The sequence below is a fragment of the Adiantum capillus-veneris genome, chromosome 16 (genome assembly GCF_014529385.1).
Source record: "Adiantum capillus-veneris isolate H3 chromosome 16, ASM1452938v2, whole genome shotgun sequence".
NCBI lineage: Eukaryota > Viridiplantae > Streptophyta > Polypodiopsida > Polypodiales > Pteridaceae > Adiantum > Adiantum capillus-veneris.
Genome location: NC_140946.1, coordinates 111,403,918 through 111,416,172, shown reverse-complemented (window position 1 = coordinate 111,416,172; position 12,255 = coordinate 111,403,918). Strand labels below are relative to the sequence as shown.

Here is a 12,255-nt window from a genome sequence, read left to right as displayed (position 1 = left end):
GACCAATCCTTCGAGTATTGCTTGCGCCCGAGCGTCCAAATTAGCACTTTTCTTTCTTGTATAATTTCTGCAAAGCTTGCCACCTCAAGACCTCCTTCAAACACACGACGGTTCCTTGTCTGCCATACATTATGCAAGAAGAAGTACCTGACGATTTGAGTGCTGATGAGGATGGTTGGACGCCCTGAATTCTTCCCTCCAAGGAATAGATCAGTCTTGTAAAAACCAATTTTTCATGTTCTTTGGACCCACTTCCATATTTTCCCTGCGAGGCCTTTGATAGTTGGGCAATCCATGAAGAGGTGGGCCAGATCTTCACTAGCCAACCTGCACCCTAAGCATCGATCTGACCCAATCCCTCTTTCCTGAATCTTCACCCCCGTCGGTAGAGCATCCCAAATTACCTTCCATGAAAATACCTTCACGTGCTGCGGAACCTTTGGCTTCCAGATGTTCTCCATTACTTGCTCCCACCTTTCCTTCGGCCATTGTTTTTTCCATATATTCTTGTTAAGGGGGCTAGACCAATTCTTCTTTTGCATCATTGTATGGTAAATGTCTTTAGGATGAGGTTTCCCTAAGAGATTGCTTCCGGACCATTTCCAGGTGTTCCAGTCAAACTCCGAACCACAGATAAGCATCACTATATTGTCAAGCTCTTTCCTCACTTTGTGGACCAGCAAGACTATATAATAAATATAAATATATAAAATATAAATATAAAATACTCTTCTTCTTCTTCTTCTCTCTCTCCTCGCCTGAAAAAAGCTACGCAAGCTTAACCTCAAGTATGAATTTTGACATTGGTCTTTTAAATATAGATTAAGAAGGTGACAAAAACCGACATAACTGAAGGAAATTAGTGCAAAACCCTTCAAAGATAGTTAACATTGCATGTTCTCCAAGTTTTGGTGGACTACTCCTGTGGATCACAGGGCTAACATGTGCTCGCATGGTGAATAGGAAGATTGTCAGTCTTATAATGGTTCTATGCCTTAACTAAAGCAACAATCACATTAAAAAAAATTGGCCGGCCAACCAGAAGCTCTTATTTGGATACACGTCCAAGTGTCTATCGGAGAGATTGTCTAGTAGGATGCGAAGTTATTCAATCGTGCGAGCCTCAATCTGTGTATGTGTGCCATGTGGGCATAGTGAGTGGCGGTTCCGTATATTGTAGCATATTTTGGCCGTCTCTCTCTGATCTCTCTCTCTCTTCCAGACGTAGACTTCTGAAGTTCACTATCTCATCCACCTGCAAACTGACGGTTGACTTTTCAGAGAGAGATCTGTGTGTGTGTGTGAGAGAGTGCTCTCATCGTTGCATGGCGGTAACCCAGCCATCCAGCAGAGGGCCCAACGAGCCTGCAACCCAGCACCAAGACTTAGACGTGGAAGAAGGAGAAGAAGAAAACGAAGGAGAAGACCACCAACAGTGAGTGCTGCTGCTACAGCTCTCATTAGCTTGCTAGTGGCCGCATCGGAATGCAATGAGGGGCGCTTCTCCCATCCCTCATGATCTCCCTCTAAACCCCACATCTTCTTTCTCTCTCCTCACCTCCTCTCCCTCACTCCGTCGCACGTGCTCCTCAGCCTCCCTCTTCTGCACCGTCGCTCTCTTCCTCTTCTTCTCCATCGCCGTCTCTGCTGCAGATATCAACACCGACGTTCAAGCTCTTCTCGCTTTCAAAGACAGCGTAGGAACAAGCAATCAGAATCTGCTATCATGGAGCTCTTCCGCCATCGCCAGCGTCTGTACAGCGTGGTTCGGCGTGAGCTGCAGTAATGGGTCGTCGCCGTTTCCACCACAGGGAAATGGGTCGTCACCATCGTCGGCAACGGAGAGAGTTATAAGCCTGCGCTTGCCTGCTAAGTCTCTGTTTGGGCCGATTCCTTCGGGCACGTTGGGGCAGCTGGACGCGATTGAAACTCTGAGCTTGAGAGGAAATCAGCTCTCTGGGGAGCTACCTGCAGATCTTCTCTACAATTGCAAGTCGCTAAGAAGGCTTTATCTGCAAAGTAACAACTTCACCGGGGCCCTTCCTGCTAACATCTCAGACTCTTGGCCCCTGCTGCTTCAGCTCGACCTCTCCTTCAATGGTTTCTCTGGGCCTATCCCCCCTTCCCTCTCTAACACTACACGCCTCAAGACTCTCTATCTCCACAACAACTCTCTCTCCGGGCCCCTTCCTCCCATCGCCAACTCTTCTCTCACTTTCTTCAGCGTCGCTAACAACAATCTCTCTGGCCCCATCCCCCCCTCTTTGAGCAATTTCTCTGCAGATAGCTTCTCAGGCAATGGCGAGCTTTGTGGGTTCCCTTCGCCAACCGCGTGCACAAACATCACTCAAGAAGCAGACTTTCCTTCTCCAGCAGCTAGCCCCCCGGCTACAAAACCCAGCCCTAACCCTCTCCCTAATTCACAAGGTGCATTGCCTCCCACTCCTGCTGCTCAAAATCACAAGCTTGGCAGACATGCAATCATCGGCATTGCGGTCGGTGCCTTTGGAGCGGCGTTAATGGCCAGCTTGCTTCTTTATTTCGTGTGTGGAGGCAAATCAAAATCAGGATCATCATCAAGGAGCAAAAAGAGAAATCAATTAGATGTGAATGATGTGTACAGGGCAAACACACAAGCTCCCCGTCAATCAGCAAGAGATGATGATGGAAATGGAGGCATGAAAAAGGCAGAGATGCAAAGGGCAGGAGCAGATCAGCAAAAAGGAGGAAGCAGGCTGGTGTTTATGGATAGGAAAGGGAAGCCCATGTTTAATTTGGAGGAGCTATTGAGGGCATCAGCAGAGGTGTTGGGGAAGGGGAGCTTGGGGACAGCATACAAGGCCATGGTGGATGATGGCATGGTGGTGGTGGTGAAGAGGCTGAGGGAGGTGATGTGTGAGAATGAGGACTTCAAGCAGCGCATGGAGACGTTGGGTAGGCTCCAACACCCCAACCTTGTCGCCCTGCGAGCCTACTACTTTGCCAAAACAGAGAAGCTGCTGGTGCTTGACTACATGCCACATGGTAGCCTATCTGCCTTATTACACGGTGAGTGTTCAGTTCTATCGTTACGCTCTCTCTCTGTTTGCATTAAAGGGGGAAAAAAAAGCCCATAGAGTTTGGAAGGGGAAGGTGGGTGCTACGTGTAATAAAACAAGAACTTTATATGTAGAATCCACCTAGTTGAGTGTTCAATTCTACACTGTATTTGCATTAAAAGGTATACCTAATTTCAAAAGAAAAAAATTTCGCTATCGTGAACAGTGCAAAGAAGCTCTAAAGGAAAGAAAACGCTAGAGGCAAGGCAAAGAAGAAAAAAATAAATGAATCAATTCCACGCGGTTTTAAGGTCGAACACCTCTTTATATGGAGATGAAAAGTCTTTTGACTTGCCAATTCCATGAAGGTTTTCATTTCTTAGACTCACCTTTCACTTATGCATTTGAGATGTTTTGAAAATATTTTATATGATAAAAACAAGAATCTTATATGTAAAATCCACCTCCCACTTCCAAACACAATTGACTCACATTTCATCAGATAGCTCTCAACCAGTAGAAGCTAGATCCCCAAACTTCTCAAAATTTGGAGGTCATTAGCAAAATAATTTTATAGACACCTATTTTTTTGAGGAGGCGATAACATGCATTTCCCTAGAGGGAGGTCTTTTTAAGACCCAGAAATACCTCCAATGGAGTTTTTGCCCTAGTTTATCACTCGTAAACCATTGAGCAATCGATTTTTATCTTTGCATGACCAATCCTACATATCACATATCTTTTTGCATTGAAGATCACTTTGAGGATAGTAGTTTTTCACTTATCAAATGGATATATATATATATATATATATATACACACACACTTGAGGATAAAAAACTGTTACTTTGATAGACTCTTTTACGTATGTATGCGCAATATAAACATCAAAACAAAATGCAAGCAAGCGGGATTAGAAAGGAGGAGTTGCAAGAGATGCGAGAGGTGAGGTGATTGGAAATGGGAGATGTCTGTTGATTGAGGGATATAGTAGCATGTATTCAACTGTGTGGCTTCCCCTGATCTTTTGACACAAATTATATTAAAATTTAACATTGTGCAGCGCATGCATCAAGATGCCTATGTAGAGGCACACATCAAAATGCCATGCGGTCGCTTTTGTTGTCAACCATGCACAAAACAAAAAGATGCAAAGGGCTACACTCTCGCATTGTCACACATCAATGTTCAGTAATCAACTAATGTGATGAAATGCATGTTTCATTTCATGAAAGAAGAGGATGAATCTGATCTTGATCTTGCAACCAATGTGGGTTCGAGTCTCTACATATCTTGTGTCATTTCGTATCTTTCTCTGCTTTGCAATGATATAGAGCAAGATAGTGTCTGTTTTTGTATTCCACACTTGCAAAGTGTGTCAATGGTTAATTATCAGCTCCAGCTAGCTTTGCCTCATCTAAAGGCTAAAATCAAGCTATAATAAGTGGTTTTTAATTCCTTCATTAAGGAGATTCTATGATGCTAATTGGATTTTTAGTTGAGATCTAGATACAATGAACTAAGGAAGCAAAGTCTTGTATAGATAACTCAGGGCTTATACCTTCAATTAAGATCTAGGTTTTATGTGTTATAACTTGCTACTTATTGTGCTTGTATGGGACTTGTTATGCTTGCAAATTATGTGTGCAAATGGAACTATGCATGTTGTAGCCAAGGAGATAATTTTGGAACACTTGATGTGTGGTGCATTTTGCTTTTTCTCACTCTTTGAGACCATTATATATTTCTTCGTCTCGCTCTTTATAATTTCCTTCCTCATTTCAAAACATGAAACAAGGTGACTAGTCACAATGGCCAACATAAGGTGATGGGAGAGTGCTGTGGATCCCCAAGTTAATGGACCCTCTTAAACACTAATTTAGATAAGGAAAGTGAGTGTGGCGCTCTCTAGCTAATTAATTCCTCTCTCAATCATCCCATCAAAAGCCACAGTGAAAACATTGAAATTGCCAATATGCAAAAAGCCTTTTTCAATGGTTCACAATTGCTCATAGAATGCTTAATCCAACGGTCCACAATTGCTCCCAAGCTGTGGAGAATATAGTATACTTTTGATCGAGATTAATAATAGGGAAAATTACCAAAATACCCCTCTAATTTGTGGAAATTCCCAAAATGCCTGTCAAATTTCAAAAGTTGCCAAAATACCCTTTATCTATTTTGGCTAGATTGTTCAAGATTTTCTACTCTGTATTTCTTTTTGACAATTGAGATCCATTTTTGAGTAATTTGTCAAATGACCTTGCAAAAAAAGGCAATTATGTCTAAAAATAATGAAGCAATTCATCTCCAAAGCCTACATAACCAACTCAAATTCTAGTTTTAGCATCTTGTATTCACTCTTCTTATGAAAAGTTACAAATTTTTTTTATATTTAGAGAAATTTAATATCACAACCAAGGGTATTCTGGGAATTTTTGAAATTTGAGGGGTATTTTGGGAATTTTTGAAATTACAGGGGTATTTTGGTGATTTTCCCTTAATAATAATGGTTGCATTGGCATGAGCGCAGGCAACAAGGCGAAGCCGTTGAACTGGGAAGGCAGGCTGAGCGTGGCAGGCACGGTGGCACGGGCCATGGCCTACTTGCACAGCAACAACGTGGTGCACGGCAACCTCAAGTCATCCAACGTGCTGCTAGCAACGGGGGCGGACGACGGGGAGGAGGACACGTGGAAGGTGGCGGACTATGGATTGGTCCAGCTGGCACTATTCTCACCCACCAGCAACGTGAAGCTGATGGGGTACATAGCGCCAGAGATCTCGGACATGAGGTCAGCGACGGCCAAGGCTGACGTGTACAGCTACGGGGTGCTCTTGCTGGAGTTGTTGACGGGGAAGTCGCCCATTCTTACGGCCTTTGATGACCACACTCTCGACCTGCCCAAATGGGTGCATGCCTCCCTACTTCGTGACCCCCACCTCACCAAAACCCCCCTCTGCTCCCCCTCCCCCCTATTCGACCCCTTCCTCCTCAAGCTCGACCCTTTCACCCATGATGACATGCTCCAACTCCTCCACATCTCCCTCCTCTGCACCTCCCACTCCCCTTCCCAACGCCCCTCCATGCTCGACATTGTCTCCATGATCGCCAACCTCCGCAAACCCGCCGGCTTTGACCCCGATAGTACTGATGTCGATGACCTCTACTCTAGTGGGAGTCTTCATCATCATCATCAATAATACCAATCTTAACCACATCACTGTCCCATTCATGCTCCATTTTATAAGATGAGGATACAACATCACTCAATTAAGTCGAATAAGATCATTCTTTCAAGTGAAACCTCTCTAGCATTTTAATATGAAACCTCTGGTTAGAATATTGAAGTGATGTTCTTTCCCTCACCAAATTTGATAATCATGATAGCTTACATGACAATCACTACCACCTTTACCCATTCTCAGAGCATTGGCATCATAATATCATATCCTCATTAGCCCCATGGCCGTCTTCATCATTGTTGTCATCTTCTTTTGACTTAATTATGCACCATCTTTCTACTTGCCATTGATAACATGGACTAAAACAAGCAAGTTAACACCTATGTTTGTAAATGAGTGTTACATCCTCTCTCACATTTGAAGGGGGGAAAACACTCATCATTCTTTTGATTGTTTTCCAAAAAGGCTCTCATTTTTAGTTGATGCCGCTTGTAACAACATCACCGATTTTCTTCCATGTTGTTTGGAGCAAAATTAAATTAATTGTATAAAACACTCAATGCAAATACACAAGAAATCTACAAAGTATTATACGGCTGAAGTAGCAAATAGAGCATCTCGTTCTCATCCTTCCATGCTCATGTGTGGGTTCAACATAAATTCTATGTCAATTGATAACATTGAGTTGTTCTAGTATACAACTCATCATGCTCTCTCTCTCTCTCTCTCTCTCTCTCTCTCTCTCTCTCTCTCTCTCTCTCTCTCTCAATCACATATGCATTTAAGAGGCTTTGTCCCATATGTTTATTGTGGACATTGTTTATCGCATAAAATGAAAGAAAACAAACAACAGATTGCTGCACTACGACAAAGTTAAGAATATTTATTCAAATGATTGATTGTTTAGGGATTGCTACAAAATAGTTGCATGTTGTAACCAAAGAATACATAAGCAAGATCTATGATGACAAGTTGGTGTCTGTTGTGCTTTAAAAGAAAGTTTGTAAAGATCGTGGAAAATATGATCTAAATGATCCCAAAGACGTACAAAAAGGTATTTAACTATGACTACGAAAAACATAGACTAATTAATGAGCATTGAAAGAACTACTTGGGTGACATTGCTCTTGAAAAACAACACCTACAAGAACAAAAATTTAAGCAAACAATATGCTATTGTGATGATGTTGTAACTATCTAGTAATTTGTGGGACACGACTCGCTTGCCAAACCCACACATATAGCTATTATTAAGTAGATGGACTCCCCTCCTTCAACATCGATGTGTTTTCTTGCATTGTCTCCAAGGCCATGGGAGATTAAGAAGAGGAGAGACGGCCAGTGTAAAGCACAAGAAGGAGGTTATGTGAAAGAAATAAGAAAAAAGTAGAGTGTTTAAATAGAATAAGCTTTACATATTTACATGGCTATGGTGTCCAAACACTGCTATCTGCATGTACCCTAGACCATTAAAACTAATGCATGGTTTGAGGGTTTCCTTCAGCTTCATGACTCCTCTTGATTATCCACTCATTATCTTGCAATCGTCCCATCAAGTTTTATCCATTTTTTATTTAATGCATTTCATAAGTTTTGAGTAGGTTGCAAATTATTCAACTTCTAGAAATGGAGATTTTTCTCCCCTTAGAGAGATGTCCCTTAACTCTACTTCATCCTTCTATCTAATGTGAAGGCTTTGTGAGATTACACAATAGGATGGATCAAACATTTTATAATGTTGGTGCACCCAAACTGTGTAAGCACATGGAGAGGCTTGATATAGTTGTATGCATGCATGCAAGATGATGGCTCTATGCTTGTACATATGCTAGATATAGGTTGGAGCAGTTACGAATAGGAGGTGCATGCAAAATGTGGAAATTTACAGGTCAAACATGTCATTTGGTGCTTGTCGGTGGAGATTCTTGAAATTGATTAAAATGCAAGTCAAGAGCATAGATTTTTAACATTTAGTGTGCTCTCCATGCTAGTCTTTTTGGCTCATGCAAAGAAGCTCCTGACTCGTGGAGTTATGATAGCTTGAAATTACATGAATAACCTCGTTAACCATGCAAAGTAGGTTGATAGAATGGTGCTAAGTGGAGAGTTATGAAGAGGAAAGTGAGTTAGGACTAACTCTCATGCATAAGGAGGAGGACCTCCATGTTCAAAGACGAGGAGGAGTAGAAAATGAAGGGAAATAGATAGAGAGGGAGAGAAAGAGAAAGAGAGAGAAATGGAGAGGGATAAATAGAGAGAGAGAGAGAGAGAGAGAGAGAGAGAGAGAGAGAGAGAGAGAGAGAGAGAGAGAGAGAGAGAGAGAGAGAGAATAGAGAGAGAGATAGAAAGAGGGAGAAAGGGAGAAGGAAAGAGAGAGTAGATAGAGAGGGAGAAAAATAGAAAGAGAGAGATATATAGAGAGGGAGAGAAATAGAAAGAGAGAGAGAGAGAGAGAGAGAGAGAGAGAGAGAGAGAGAGAGAGGGAGAGAGAAAGAGGGGAAAGAGGCAGAGAGATAGAGATAGAGAGAAAAGAGGGTGAGGGAGAGAAGACAACTTTTAACGATATCGTACCTCAGAATGGAGGCAAAGTAATCCCTCGAACTGAAGGAGTACGAGCAGAAGTGCGACACGAGAGAGAGTGCGAGAAGAAGAGCACGACGATATGGTGAACTCGCTCTACTGTGTGTGTGTGTGTGTGTGTGTGTGTGTGTGTGTAGAGCATAGTGAGTTCTTATTAGGTTTTTACAAAAGAATATGTGTACATACCTGGCGGCCCGCCCACTTACCTGGGCGACCACATTGGGCTTTATACCCCAACAACCTCCCACGTAAAGTCCAATGTGGTACTTTAAGTGTGAGAGAAGCTACTATACAAGCTAATATACAAGAGATGTAGAGAAGTGATGTACTACCCTACACCTAACTGCTTGCGAAAATGCGCAAATCTCTCTGAGGGAAGTCCTTTTGTAAGTAGATCAGCAGGATTTTCTGTGGTGTGAACTTTGACATGCTGAAGTTGCTTATCCTCGAGCATTTCCCTGATGAAATGATACTTCACATCCACATGCTTTGTCTTTGAGTGATAAACTGGATTGCGAGCCAATTGTATAGCACTTTGACTATCACAATATAACACATGCATCTCTTCTTTGATTCCCAAATCTGTTACTAATCGATTAAGCCAAATTGATTCTTTGCATGCCTCTGATGCTGCAACATATTCAGCCTCTGTAGTAGACTGAGTAACACAATCTTGTAATCTAGAACGCCATGATACTGCTCCACCAACCAATGTAAAGACATACCCTGACGTAGACCTTCGGTTGTCTAAGTCACCTGCATAATCTGAGTATGTAAAACCCTTTACACTTAGCTCCCGACTCCCATAGCATATACGCATACTCTTTGTAGATTTTAGGTATCTCAATATTCCTTTCACTGCCTCCCAATGTTTCTTGCCTGGGTTTGACATGTATCGACTTACTACTCCCACTGCAAATGCAATGTCTCGGCGAGTAGCAATCATTGCATACATCAAACTACCCACTGCAGACGCATATGGAATCTTATCAATTTCACCCTGTTCTTCCTCAGACACAGGACAATCTTGTTTGCTAAGTTTCACATATGGTGGCAATGGAACACTCAATGCCTTTCCCTTCTCCATATTGAAACGTTGCAAAACCTTGTCAATATACTCTGTTTGAGATAACCAAATCAACTTCTTTGATCTGTCTCTCTCAATGCACATACCAAGTATATGACTTTCCTCACCCATGTCTTTCATGTCAAACGATTTTGCCATCTTTGACTTCAAAGCTAAAATTTCTTCCAAGTGCTTGCCAGCAATCAACATGTCATCCACATACAAAATAAGGATCAACCAACTGCCATCCTTAGCCTTCTTTGTATATAGACAGTGATCGAACTCACTACGTTTGTAGCCTTGAGAAAGCATAAACTTGTGGAACTTATGGTACCATGCCCTCGGTGATTGTTTTAAGCCATAAAGACTCTTTAACAACTGGCATACCAAATCTTCCTTGCCTTTCTCAACAAACCCTTCTGGCTGCTGCATGTAAATTTCCACATCTAAATCACCATGCAAGAACGCTGTCTTGACATCCATTTGGTGCAACACCAAATCTAATATGGAAACCATTGAAGAAAGCATCTCAATGTAGTCATCTTGACCACCGGAGAGAAGACTTCATCAAAGTCAATGCCTTGTTCTTGCTTAAAGCCCTTGGCAACAAGCCTTGCTTTGTACTTTGGCTGACTATCATGAGCGGTGATCTTATACTTGTAAACCCATTTACAAGGTAGAGCCTTTTTGCCCTGTGGTAATTTAACTAGCTTCCATGTCTGGTTTTTATGCAGAGCTGTCATCTCTGACTGCATGGCCAATTGCCAATTCCCGGAGTCCTTCATTTGCACTGCTTCCTTGTAACATGAAGGCTCATTGCAATCAGTCAACATGACATAGTTCATAGATGGAACAAACCTATCAGGAGGTCGCATGATACGTCCAGATCTACGCACAATAGGTGGCTCAGGCTCAGCCACAACCGGTGGTTCCACTCTATCCTGTCCTTGCTCCTCTTGAGCCCTGACATTTTGTCTTGCACGTGCAGGTCCATCTTCTTGGAAGACAACTCTTATAATCTCCTCAACCCTCTCTGGTTTAGAATGATATTTGGATTCATTAAAGTAAACATCATTGCTGCGGATAACCTTTCTGGATTCGGGATCCCAAAGTCTGTACCCCATCTCACCAGAATTACCATAGCCTAGAAAGATGCACTTTCTACTCTTTGGCTCAAGTTTGTTCCTAAATTCCTTTGGAACATGAGTATATGCCTCACAGCCAAAGACTCTGAGATGCTTGTATGAGGGCACCTTGCCTGACCGTACCATCTCTGCCACTAAATCCTTCTGCAAAACCTTGCTAGGAGATCTATTTATAAGATGAACAGCTGTTGATACAGCTTCAGCCCAAAACCCATTTGGCACCTGTGCATTAGACAACATACTTCTGGCCTTCTCTTGTATGGTCCTATTCATCCTCTCAACAACACCATTTTGAGGAGGATTGTAAGGAGCAGTAAGTTCACGTTTTATACCTTTTGACTCACAAAAGTCGTGAAAGGCCTTTGAAACATACTCTCCACCATTGTCAGTGCGTAAGCATTTAAGCTTCTTGCCACTCTGATTCTCCACAAGTGTCACAAACGTTTTGAAAACACTAAACGCTTCATCCTTGTGCTTGAGAAAGTAAACCCATACTTTCCTCGAGCAGTCATCTATAAATGTCATAAAGTAAGAAGCTCCCCCTACAGATAGGTTAGGCATAGGTCCACACAAATCACTATGAACAAGTGCCAACTGTGTATCTCTTCTATTGCTTCTATGCTTATGTGGCTGCTGTGTTTGCTTATCATATAGACAATGTTCACAGAATTCAAAATCATTAAATGACAAGCCAGGCAAATAACCAGAACGAGACAAGATTTCCATTCCCTTCTTGGACATATGTCCTAACTGGCTATGCCCCAAAGAAACGTTCGGCTACTCGGATACATTGATTACATTTTTAGAGACATTTGATACATAAATCATGTAAAGTCCTCGAGACTTTACTCCATGTGCTACTGTCATAGAACCCTTGGATATCTTCCACATGTTCTGTCCAAAAGTGGTGACGTAGCCAGCATCATCAAGTAAACCTGTGCTGATCAAGCTCTTTGTAATTGCGGGAACATGTCTCACATTCTTTTGCGTGAAAGAAGAGCCATTCTGAAACTTCAATCGAACATCTCCAACACCTAAGATCTCACATGTCTCCCCATTGCCTAGCCGAACATGATCTTTAGTGGTCACATAAGAAGTAAACCACTCCTTGTTTGGAGACACATGAAGTGATGCCCCTGAGTCTATAATCCAGTCACTCAGTGCATTTCCATCAGATGCTGTAAGAAGAGCTGAGTCCATTGTATTCTTCAAGAAGTAGATGTCTCCTGACACTAGACTG

General features: G+C 42.3%; 1 protein-coding gene across 2 annotated transcripts; it reads left to right on the top strand.

The window, feature by feature from the left end:
* The first annotated feature begins 871 nt into the window (after window positions 1-871).
* Window positions 872-6,800, top strand: LOC147439652 (putative leucine-rich repeat receptor-like protein kinase At5g05160). Of its 2 annotated transcripts, XM_086484356.1 has the most exons (3): window positions 880-955; window positions 1,654-3,048; window positions 5,572-6,800. In XM_086484356.1, exons 1-3 carry the CDS (start codon window positions 895-897, stop codon window positions 6,240-6,242), a joined length of 2,127 nt encoding a protein of 708 aa, XP_086340482.1. In that variant the 5' UTR covers window positions 880-894; the 3' UTR covers window positions 6,243-6,800. The 2 variants fall into 2 exon arrangements, with proteins under 2 accessions (XP_086340481.1, XP_086340482.1); XM_086484355.1 differs by having other exon boundaries at window positions 872-3,048.
* The last annotated feature ends 5,455 nt before the right edge of the window (window positions 6,801-12,255 follow it).

Bases quoted from the DNA above. Each gene is read 5' to 3' on its own strand.
- LOC147439652 (XM_086484355.1), top strand. From the start codon at position 1,491: ATGAGGGGCGCTTCTCCCATCCCTCATGATCTCCCTCTAAACCCCACA. The intron at 3,049-5,571 runs GTGAGTGTTCAG...GCATGAGCGCAG, and splicing joins CCTATCTGCCTTATTACACG to GCAACAAGGCGAAGCCGTTG.